Source organism: Hoplias malabaricus, chromosome 4, assembly GCF_029633855.1.
Source record: "Hoplias malabaricus isolate fHopMal1 chromosome 4, fHopMal1.hap1, whole genome shotgun sequence".
NCBI lineage: Eukaryota > Metazoa > Chordata > Actinopteri > Characiformes > Erythrinidae > Hoplias > Hoplias malabaricus.
In genome coordinates, this window is record NC_089803.1 from 8,164,303 (window position 1) to 8,176,939 (window position 12,637).

Genomic DNA, 12,637 nt, shown 5'->3' on the forward strand with positions numbered 1-12,637 from the left:
CACACACACATATATATATATATATATATATATATATATATATATATATATATATATATATATATATATATATATATATATATTGTTACGACCCAGTCTAGGGTTGAGCCGTAACAGAATGAGGAATGGGTTGAAATTAATACAAAAACACACATATACACAGCGCAGCGTAACAATATATATATATATAGTTAGTGTCGCAGTCACACAGCTCCGGGGACCTGGAGGTTGTGGGTTTGATTCCCGCTCCGGGCGACTGTCTGTGAGGAGTTGGTGTGTTCTCCCCGTGTCCTTTGGGTGCTCTGGTTTCCTCCCACAGTCCAAAAACACACATTGGTAGGTGGATTGGCGACTCTAAAGTGTCCGTAGGTGTGAGTGAATGTGTGTGTCTGTGTTGCCCTGTGAAGGACTGGCGCCCCCTCCAGGGTGTATTCCCGCCTTGCGCCCAATGATTCCAGGTAGGCTCTGGACCCTGAACAGGATAAGCAGTTACAGATAATGAATGGATGAATGAATATATAAGTATTCACACACAAATGCAGCCTGATCCACAAATGTGGCCAGCAGGCGAACAAGCCACCGCTAGGTTACAGATAATGAATGAATGAATTTATATATATATATATATACATATACATATGTACATCTTTTTATAGCGAATGTGTCACAAACACACTCTCTGTCCCTGTGGAGATTAAAGCAGTGAACAGAACTAGTTTAACACAATAACTCTTCAGCACTGAACGAGTCAAATGCTACAAACTCAATGGCTTGAGGTTTTTAGTGCTTTCTTTACACCATTTGAATCGGGATCAATATGCAGTCAAACATGAAATACGCCAAACTAATCAGCCACTGGATTCAAACCTAGTTCTTCTGGTTCCAAGGTCAAGCACTAACAGCATGCGCCACAACATTCCTTTTGTCAAGCTTTTTCTTGTAAATTTGTGTTTATTGATCCAGATTTCGCAATATTATTATGAACATTAAAATAATTATTTTTCAGTTTAACACACTTTAGTAACTGCCCCTGTGTATAAGGTTCCCAAGGCATTCATGATCACATATTCTGCGAACCAGGAAGGGGTTTGAACCCTGGACCTATGGGACATGAGAGCAGTAGCTTTCACATTACACCAAAAGTGACTTGTGGAGCCCTGGCACATCTTGAGCCTCTTGAAATGGAGAAGTAATATGGACTCAAGCACCAGACTTGCAAGCTTTTCAAAAACTTTGAATTGTTATCATTATAGCAAAATGAAAATATATTTAACGTTTGGTTTTAGGTTGATATTGGGGAAAAATGTTTGATCACAATTTGAAAATCCATAATAAAGTTTTAGAAAAAAGTATTTACAACAATGCTGCACTGCGCTGATTGATTTAGGTACTCCAGCCAATAAAAAGATGCAATAATTATTTTACTTTGAGACCCCACACATTACTCAGTAACGGTTTTGAGAAAATCTGGTTAAACCTCAGATATTAGTTTAAAATTGAGAATTTTCAAACTTTCATAAACTACACAAAAACTATCAACTATCATTATAATGGACATGAGTTTATAAAAGTGTCAGGCTTGGTGTGCTGTATAAGTGATGCTTTAGCGCTACCTGGTGGCCAATAATATCACATTACATCATTAATTATTACATGCATTCCGCTTAGAAATGCAAGTATGCTCATATTTGAATGGAAACTGCTCTGGGTTTTTATGTAACATGGACATATGTGGTATTAGCAGATTCAGAAGAACCTGAACTTTAATAGTTATCAAAAACATTTAGACTTTCATCACTGTGTGGCTTGAAGGCCCCTCCTAGTGACCAGTGGAGCATGTATTCAATAAAGCACAACAATAAAGCTGTAACTCAGGAACCCTTTCCCCAAATGTTACACACATTTGTAGGCTTGATCTAAATGTGTATCAGATGACATGATTAAATTGTGGTGCAACTGCAGCACTGGGTGGGGCTGTAACACACAAAAACAATTAATCAATTGTAGCACCCATTGCAGGTGGATCTTGTTCATATTTGACATGCATCCTCAGGGTATATATATATATATATATATATATATATATATATATATATATATATATATATATATACACACATCTACCAAGGTTCAATTGGGCTTAATTTGTTTGAGTTACAGCTGGAAGAATGTATAAAGCTCTACCCACTTGGATTCATCAACATCTTGCAACGACAGTCAAAAGTCATACCTTTGGATAATTATTTACTTCCAAACTCTGCAGATTGCAGCAAAAACAATTATTTGTCTATTGCTTAAAAATCCACTAGTTCAAAAATCTCAGTTTTCTGACGACTTAGAAAAAACATGACCATTTTGACAACACATGTAATTGTAATGTTGTGAGACATTCTGCAGAGTATATTTTAATCTAAATTCCATCTCAGTATGTTACATGATATATTCCATATTTTCATGTTAAAAATCTGAATTTTTAACCTAGTGGCTATCAACACAAAGTTACTTAGGTACATAGGAAGTGCCTCCATTGGCCATTTGTGTGTATCGTGACGTTCATAATTTCCCACTTATTGCATCACCCACAGAAGCAGCATGCAAGACGACAACTTTGTCCAACATTGGGATGCTGAGAAACACCTACCTAGCTATTACAGCGCCTCCTATAGGACTTTGTGCGCCATCTTTGACATGCTACCTCAGAATCTACACTGTAATAAAACTCGAGGTTTCGTTCGTAAAATATGCAAATGATGGGAGAGGTTAATTTGCATATGGTGGCCAACATGTTAACAAATTTCAAAGTTTTTTGGATAATTATTCAACTTCATGCACACAAGCCACGCCAACCCACCAATTTTGGTGTCTGTAGCTGTTACAGTTTCTTCTGCAGATATATTTCTTTAGGTGAAAAAGAAAAAGCCAAACAAAAGCAATAGGGTTCTATGCACTAGAATGCTTGAAGCCTAATAAGAGAGATGAGAATATGATTCTAAAATGATGCTAACATTGGGAAATTATGTAAATTGGCGTAACATCACAATATATTTGTAAAGCTGTTAATCCACAGACCCTTAAGTAGTTTATAGTTTCAGAATGAATAATGTGCTTGTCCACCATTTTGTTTTATTTACCATCACGTCTTTTGAGGGCTCAGGTATGTGGAGAAAACTAAATGAAAACTAAAAATATCAGTGGCGATTGCTCTAAGACTGCAAGGGAAGCTCAGCTTCTCCTAAAATGTCAAAAAATAGGTGATCAAATATATTCTGTTGTGTGTACATGTCATTGAATAAATATGCACTACAACGCGCTCAACTTTTGTTCAGAATCAGCTTCTTATCACTGGTAAAGACACGGCTTTCCTCTCAGTCACTCCCGCAGCTTCACAGTGCTTTAAACAGTGAGGACGCTGAGCGTCTACAGAGCTCAATAGCGAAGCAGTGAAGTGCAGCGAAACGAGATGAGTCATTGGATAAATGCTGGGCTTTGTCCCACCCATCGGACGCTCAGCGTCTCTGGGGGTCTATGGGGCAGTGGGCGGGCCTCGGCTGGCCCGGACGCTCAGCTTCTGCATGATGATTGAATGATCTGTCTGAGGCTGAATCCCTTTTTGATTGACAGCGAAATGAGCGAATCAGCGATCCTTTGGTGTAAAGATCCGTGGGAGCATTACATTTTCATTCTGTTCTGAGTTGAACCTGAGACTTTCTTAATCCTCTTAGCAGCATTTTCTTTGTTAAAAACGACTAGTGACAAATCGAGCTTCTATTTCTGGTGTTTTTTTGTAGCTGCTTGTGTTTGGAGACTGACTTCTATCACTCTTTCTGACTTCTATCACAGTTTCTGTCCAGCGGGTGCTGCTGAGCCCCTCCACCGTCACAAAGCACTCACAGGCGGACACACTTCACATGGGCCAGGGCCGTTTAAGCCTAGCTCTGCTGGCCATTGAGAGAACACTAGTCAAGTCCCTGGAAGAGACGCCTTGTTGGTACGACAGGGTCACAGATCATTTTCTTAAAAAGGAACAGAGGGTAGAATTTATGTATAAATAAACCGACACATTTTATGATGTAGGCCGAAATTGAGCTTCCCCTCCTTGAAAGACCAGCATCCGCCACTGAAAGACATGTTTGTGAACATGTGCAGTCAATAATAAGACTGAGTTCTGCTGCATTTGAGTGCTGTCAGAAACTGGTAAAAAAATGCTTCCACACATAAATTGTGTCCAAAATGTAGACAAAGTTATTTAACAATGATAAACACAAGATTTAAGATGATACAGGAGTTATGTGAAATGTGAGGTATAAACAACCTTTTACCACTTTCCAAATTTGTCATGATGTTGTGCATGCACGTTTCAAACCTGAAAAGCCTGGCAGAAACAAAACCTCACAGGATAACCGCGGTAAACGTAATTTTCTTTTCTATATTTGGTTTCCAGCATCAATAACCTTTCAAAAGGAGATTATATCTGCCACAGGGTTATGTTCTGAATGGTACGAACACATAGAACCACACCCCCTGTCTTTATACACCCTCTGATGCATTTATATGTTCTCCTTTTTCTTTCAAAAGCTAAAATACACCCCTGTCTTTCAGCCTAATTTGGTTTAATATGATAAAATACATACTCTCCTGTTGCCGTTGACAACAGATGACCGACAATCCTCAATAGCTTTGTTCTCATTGTGTTTATAAACAGCTTGTCTGTGTTAGTTACTCAGAGTCATGGGGAAGAATGTTCACTAACTCAGTTTTCATACTGACCTCTCATAAACAGTTAAATGTAGTCTTCAGGATTTAGGTCTCTCTCTCTCTCTCTGATCTGATTCACCAAAGAAGAGTCAGGTAGGATGGTGGATACACTGAAATGTAGCAGAGTGTAGTGGAAATAGTTATGCACACATTGCGGTGGCATAAGCACTACATAGCGGAGTCAATGATAATTAATTATTATTATTTTATTAATAATTAATTATTTAATTCATTTTGCTAAGCTCCATGTTTGGGAGCCATTAACTAATATGTAGTGTCTTTATCTGTCTTAATTTTAGCTCAGACAAGAAGGCCATCTTCACATATTATACAGCAGAATTAGATAGAAATAACTATTATTAATGAATAATGCTCATTGACCCGCCGTGGGTTCTTGACTCTGAAATGGAATCTGAACTAGAAGTTATAATTCCATACAAGAAAGGTGCACACACAAACAAATAACTAAGGATTTGTTTTATCACACACTGGTTTATTAATTGTAATATCAAATAATGTGTATTGATTATACATTCATTTAATAAAATGGATTACTGCGATATATAAGGGAACAGTGAAATTAATATATGAGGGAATTTCTCTATGATAATTATTGCCCTAAGTTCTAGAAAAGGCTATTGTTGATCCCAGCAAACTTTCAGTACCAACCCATGAGCCATGAGAGACATGAGACCATGTGACCTTACGTATCCGTGGAGATGGACTGAAGATAGCGGGGAGTATGTTGCTGACGCACGGTGCTTTCCGGTGAGACTTCCTGGAGATTTGCAAATGTGGGCCATGCAGTTTGCAGCCATGGGGGTTCCTTTTCTCCCGACACTTTCAGACACGGCGACCCCTCTGATGGAGCTGGTGGTGTTCTGAAGGTCTCTGTGGGGATTCTCCGTCATCGCTGATCTGCCGCCTTATGAGAGACAGTCCAAGCAGGTCTCTCCTGGGGCCTCGTCTCTGAAGGTCATGCTAAGGGTGCGTGCGGCTGTCTTCTTCATTGCCGGTCTGGAAGCTTTGTCGTCCTTTTGAGGGTCAGAGGTGTAAGGTTTCCTTCAGGCTCTGGGTGTGGCGTTCAGTTCTTGCTAGAATTAAACTATAGCTTTTCTTAATCTATACGTTTCTACAAGAGATAAAATTACAATAGAGCTTCTGTCTGGACCACGCTTGTGGGGCCCACGACTGTTTAAAAAAGCCATGAGTCTGATGCCTGCAGAGTCATTTTCCTCTTTAGCCTTGAAAAAGACTAAAAGAGAAAAAGTGCGAAGTGAAGTGAAGAAGCATAGAGAAGAAATAGGGCAGAAGAGAAGGGAGTGTCATTTGGCTCCACTGGGTTTTTAACCAGAGTTTAGAAGACCTGCCTTTACTACCAATTGGATAAGATTGGAGCCTCTCTTGCTCCTGATTGGCTGCTTCCTGTACCTTGGTAGTATGTGTTTACCTTGGTTCTACATAAATTCATATAAAACAAAATTGACTTTAAACACATGTAAATTAATCCCACCCATTTTGATTGTCCAAATGGAATTAATTTCACACAGTGGTACACATATGTAACTTCAAATAGTTTTAAACCAATGGGAATTAAGGTTTAATTCTATAGTTTGAGAAGTTCTTCATTAAGCAGTTCATACAGAGCACAAACTGATCCTCAGAAGTGTCTCCCAAAAGATTCTTCTCTTGATCCTGCTTGGCCTTGGGTCATAAAAAAGGTCCCTGGAGAGTGGTTTACGAGCCTGCTCTGTGTTATGTGAAATTCCCATCTGGGCTTGTGTGGAGATGTCTCTGAAACCAGCTAAAGTTTGTGTATTTAAAATAAACTCTCAGAAAGTCACAATTTCTTATTAGAAATTAATACACATTCATCATATCACACTACAAGAGACTGAAAGAAGTAGTGAAGCAGAAAGACTAAGTATAATTTCCTTTGTATTTTAGGAGAATAAAGATCATATGTCACATTTATCTGTTCAATTCTGTTTTTGGAACCTGTTTATTTTTAATCCTTTATTATTATTTTTGTTATATAAATTGTACACTGTTTAGCACCATGCACATTATTTATTGGAGCAATAAATTAATGGATGGATGGAAAATTCTTGTTTTTTGTTGAATTTTTAAAAAATTAAAAATCAGTAATATTTCAGCCAAGTTGCATGAAACATTTAAAGAACCGGGGCATTGTAGAGACTGGTCACACTAATTATTGTGGTTAAAAAAGGAGAGGAACAAAAGGAGTGGTGTTTTATGTGTAATACTGACCTCTGGATATTTAAATCCACTGTGTTAAAGAACTGTTGAAGAAGCTTTATTAATCAGGTAGAATTCACTTTGGTAAAAAATGCAAAACCCCTTACATTTGAAAGGTTCTTACTGTCAAATATACTGTTTTAGATTCACACAGTACATGACCCCAATGAACCACACTAACATATTATTATTGTTGTTGTTGTTGTTGTTGTTATTATTATTATAACGGTCCTGTGAAGAACTGGCACCCCTCCAGGGTGTATTCTAGTAATGGGAATCTTAATTAATGAACAAATGTTGTCTTTCTCACCCTGCAGATAATCCCGAGAGAGCAACTCACCTTGCTGCTGAAGGGTTATGTGTTGACATTACTTCTCCAGTATAGGATAGAGCTGAGGTTTTCTATTGCCTGAATTATCTTGAAAAAGTTAGAATACTATTCTTTTTCTTTACATACACATTCATAGTAAATGCAATATGGTGTGACATAATCCTCTTATTTAGTTGATAAACATGAATCGTTTAAAAGTATGTTCTGAATTAATAGTGCACAAACCTGTATTCCCATTTTTAATCAAACTGTCAACACTTGATCTAATCTGTTTGAGCTCATTCAGAGTTCTTTAGGGAGTGTTTGGTGAAATGTAACTAGTCCGTTAGTGATGAACTTTGGGAAGTAGGTCTGGGGCAGTATTACAGGGAGATTCTCTTTTTAGCCCTAAGTTAATTTAGGAACAGATTCCCAGTGGCCACAGTGCCACGCCGCATGTGACATGTTTTTTTTTTTTTTTTTGGTTGGTCAGGGGAAACATGGTGCAGTGACAAATCTCACCTCCCCGTCCTGATTTCATTCTCCAAGGACGTTCTGGGAACCTCTCAAAACCATGGGAGGTGAGACTTGGAACCACACTGGAGTGAGTGAAGACTGAGGAGTTGTTAATGGACTAACATTAACTGTTTATGCTGTTGTAGGCACGTGTGACTGTATAAATGTGTTGCTTTAGTCACGTCATTTCATTTTAACAACAAATAAAATGTGGCATGTCAAAAATAATGCATTCTAGCCTGAATTACAAACCCGCCGCCCATTCCACATTAAATTCCACGCTCTGTTTAACCTTAAATGTCATTTTACGGTGTGTCCAGAACTTACCCAGAATCATTGGTTGCAAGGCAGCAACACACCCTGGAGGGGGCGCCAGTCCTTTACAGGGCAACACACACACATACACACACACATTAGGGACAATTTTGAGTCACCAATCCACCTACCAACATGTGTTTTTGGAGCGTGGGAGGAAACGGGAACACGCGGAGGAAACCCACGCGGACACGGGCAGAACACACCACACTCCTCACAGACAGTCACCAAAATAATACATGCTTAACTGTTCAACAATATAATGTATTTATTTTATACAAAATTTCCCAAAAGACATTGTTCAGAACATTATACACTGGACATGTTTCATTATTACACATTCACAAACTGGTTTCACAAACACACAAAAGGAAATTATTTCTGAAAATCATTTTACAAGCTCAATATTAATGAGTGGGCGGCACGGTGGCACAGCAGGTTGTGTCACAGAGCTCCAAGGGCCTGGAGGTTGTGGGTTCGATTCCCGTTCTGGGTGACTGTCTGTGAGGAGTGTGGTGTGTTCTCCCTGTGTCTGTGTGGGTTTCCTCCGGGTGACTGTCTGTGAGGAGTGTGGTGTGTTCTCCCTGTGTCTGTGTGGGTTTCCTCCGGGTGACTGTCTGTGAGGAGTTGGTGTGTTCTCCCTGTGTCCGCGTGGGTTTCCTCCGGGTGCTCCGGTTTCCTCCCACGGTCCAAAAACACACGTTGGTAGGTGGATTGGCGACTCCAAAGTGTCCGTAGGGGTGTGTGTGTGTGTGTCTGTGTTGCCCTGTGAAGGACTGGCGCCCCCTCCAGGGTGTATTCCCACCTTGCGCCCAGTGATTCCAGGTAGGCTCTGGACGCACCACGACCCTGAACTGGATAAGGGTTACAGACAATGAATGAATATTAATGAGTCTCTTTGATCCCGAAAACAAAACTCTGAATGGTAATGGTACGTTTGGTTTTGAGGAGATGAACACACGATGAACATAAACAGGAAGCGCTGACCGCAGCAAAAACAAGAAGCAGAAAACCCAACGAGAAGCCTTTTATCTGAAATGCTGACGGGGTCCTGGTTGTTGCTGTAAAACGAAGGACACTCACTCGGTTTTCCACATGCAGTAAAACTGTCTCAGACAAAGAGCTGTGCGTTAACTTTAACTTTGGAGAAAACTCACCTCCGAGAGCTGGAAGAACTCCAAACAGCACAAAAACACAAAGTTCAGCGTCTCTCATCGTCAACTTGTCACTGATCCACAGTTTACTTCACATTTTGCTGACGATGGTCTTTAAAGTCCGTGTCCAATCTGTTTAAAATAATCTCAGGAATGCGCAACTCTCACTCCTTAAAAATCCCTTTATTAGACTAATGCATTAAAAATTGTCAGGATGTTTCAGTCTATTCTTTATTTAGTTAAGACCTTTCGGCCCGACCTTAACTGTTCGCTGTTTCAAAACAAACTCACGTGACACGAATGTGTTTGTAAACACTGTGCAGAGAGAGAAGACCCGCCCCACCGCAGAGCGCCACAGGAAACAGTGCGGTATTTCAGCAGAGATAAACATGTAGAGAGCAGAAGGAGGGGCAAAGGTCTGAAAGAATTTTTTTTCAGCTATTAAAACACACAAGTTCCTGCAATGACCTGACACGCGGTGTAGAACGTACAGGGAAAGATCATCAGCAACTAGAATATGGAATAAACCTGGATTATGAACTGACAAAAGATGGGCACTGTTACATATTTAGTTCTTTTTCTGTCTGTATTTCCCTCAGTTCTCGGAGGTGAGTTTTATTTTCTGAATTAATCCGCTGTTTCTGAAGTGAATCTAATTGTGCAACGACTAGGACAAGTTAAATGAGTGGTTACATTTAAACTAATGTAAAACCTGGTTCATATAGAGTTTGTTCTGTTTAACTGGAGTTAGAACAAAGTGATATCTATTATCACCAGTAGATTGACAAGAGGAGGATAGGTCACCCCTTGTGAGCCTTGGTTCCTCGCAAGGTTTCTTCCTCAGTTGAGGGTGTTTTCCTTGCCGCTGTCGCCCTTGGCCTCGCTCACCTGAGGATTTTTACATTCTTTACATACCGGATTTCTTGTGAAGCTGCTTTTTGAAAGCATCAGTTGTAAAAAGCGCTACACAAATAAATTTGATTTTGATTTTGATTTGATTTGTTTTGGTGAAAAATTCAGGCATTCATTTTATAATGATTAAAATCTATTAATCTCTCACGTTATTGGACCTAATGGTGTCAAACCAACACAGAACAACATTTATTCTTTACACACTACAAGACTTATTTAATTTATAGATTATTTGATTTACAATGATGTTAATATCCAAATGAATTTACAAATCCAAAAGAGTTGAGACATTGTGCAAAACGTAAATAAAAACAAAATGCAATGATGTGCAAAACAACATTTTAAATGTTGAAACTGAGGAAGTTTATGGCTTTTTGAAAAATATTTGCCCATTTTGAATATAATTCCAGCAACACGTTCCAAAATGGTTGGGACAGGGGCATGTTTACCACTGTGCTACATCACACTCTGTAAGTGTTTAAGAACTGAGGAGACCAGTTGTTGTAGTTTTGAAAGTGAACTGTTTCTGATTCTTGGTTGTTACAAGATTTCAGCTGCTCAACAGCTCAGGGTCTTAGTTATAGCGTTTTTCATTTGATAATGCAGCAGATGATTTCAATTGGTGACAGGTCTGAACTAGTTTAGCTCCTGGACTCTTTTATTAAGGAGCCATGCTGCTCATTGGCCTTGTCTTACTGATATAAGCAAGGCCTTCAACCGATAAAGATGTTGTCTGTATGACAGCATGTTGCTCCAAAATTTTTAAATATCGTTCAGCATTAACAGTGCCTCCACAGATGTGCGTTTCTGGCTTAATCTCAGCAAGTACAGTTTAGTAAATAAAGGCTATGGATGTCATTTTTTTGTTTCCTTTGTTACATTAGGAATCTGCAACTGTACTGGTGAATATACGTTTGGTAACTGGCAAAAAAAAGTGAAATTCCGAATCTCAAACCAATGTCAAATATGAAACCAACTTCACCGCAGTCAGACAGCAAGCATATATCCCAGTAAAAGTTTTGCAAGTGATTCAATGTTGAAATAACGTAATGACTGCCGTCTAATCAACGTGTTCTTAAGGTTGAAAATGAAAGTCGAAAAGGCGTCCAAACACAGACAATGAAAAGAAAACTATTAGACGTATTTTGGATGTCCATTGACATTATTAAATGGCCTTGAAATAAATGACTTTTTTAAAACGTATTTTGGACGTCCACTCACGTTATGAATTGGTCACCACTTAACTGACTTTTTAAGATGGATTTTGGACGTCCATTGACGTTTAAAATATGTCCTTGACGGACAGACTACTTTTAGACCTGTTTTGAACGTCCAGGGATGTTCCTTGTTTACTGGGATCGGTCCACTGGCATAAAAAGGCTGGCACCCCACTGACTGTAGACCACTGCTGGTCCACCATAGGACCACTCAGATTACTGTCCTGTACAGGATAGAACTCATTTATAATCTCCTCCAACAGATTTTACATTCACAGAGACTTTTATTCTGGAAAACACACTAATACAAATATTACCAACAACTATGAGAGATATAATAATGAGTATAAGACTGATATAACATGATTAAATGATAAAAATGTTGACACTGTGCTGATTAAAATTATTTACTAATCTTATTTATAAAGAATAACAAAAAGAACCTAATGAAGAAAAAAAAATGTAAATTGGACTGTGAATGGAAAAGTGCTAAAATGTGTAATTTTTGTCTAAAATTCTGTTTAATCACCAGCGGTCCGCCCAGAAAACGCTGTGTAAAACACTAGTGGACCTCCAAATTTGCCATCAGTGGGACAACAGTGGTCCGCAGTCTCCTTGCTGTCAGGGTGTTTGTTCTCACTAATCTGCTTGTTAAGTGTTACACCGAATTCTGTGACCCTAGAGGGTGCTACTTCATAGCCTTGGCTTGCCGTCAGAATTTGTGACACCACAGAATATTAATTGCATGAATATACTTAAACATGAATGTTTATATGGAGATTCAGTGCCAAGACTATAAAGTAGCGCCCTCTAGGGTCACAGAATTTGGTGTAACAATATGTGTTCACTGTTTGAATAAACCTGAAAGTCTCAATTAAGTATGTGATCAGAGTTCAGAAGTTCAGAAAAAAAGAATAAATGAAAGGTAAAAAAAAGCAAACATGTCTTTAGCAGCACAATTTGTACTTTCACAACTCATTTTGATCTGTGAACTGTGAGATCTGGGAGCACAGTATGGAGAGAGATTAGTCTCAAAATACTTTACAAATGCGTAAAACACATTAATTAAACACAAGTCACAAATATGTTTCACTGTTCACCAATGAATACATCACATTCTGTGTCTCACAGTCTGCAGTTTGTACAAATACAGTTACATTCACAAAAAAGGGGTTTGGTTTTCATAGATATATCATCAT

At 38.8% G+C, this 12,637-nt stretch overlaps 1 protein-coding gene across 2 annotated transcripts in view; it reads left to right on the plus strand.

The window, feature by feature from the left end:
- Nucleotides 1–9,786: 9,786 nt before the first annotated feature.
- Nucleotides 9,787–12,637, plus strand: part of LOC136695093 (uncharacterized) — a 54,607-nt gene continuing 51,756 nt past the window's right edge. For both annotated transcript variants that reach the window (XM_066668916.1, XM_066668917.1), the window contains exon 1: nt 9,787–9,917. In XM_066668916.1, coding sequence (XP_066525013.1) covers nt 9,860–9,917 — 58 coding nt within the window. In that variant the 5' untranslated portion in view covers nt 9,787–9,859. The remainder of the gene's footprint in view (nt 9,918–12,637) is intronic.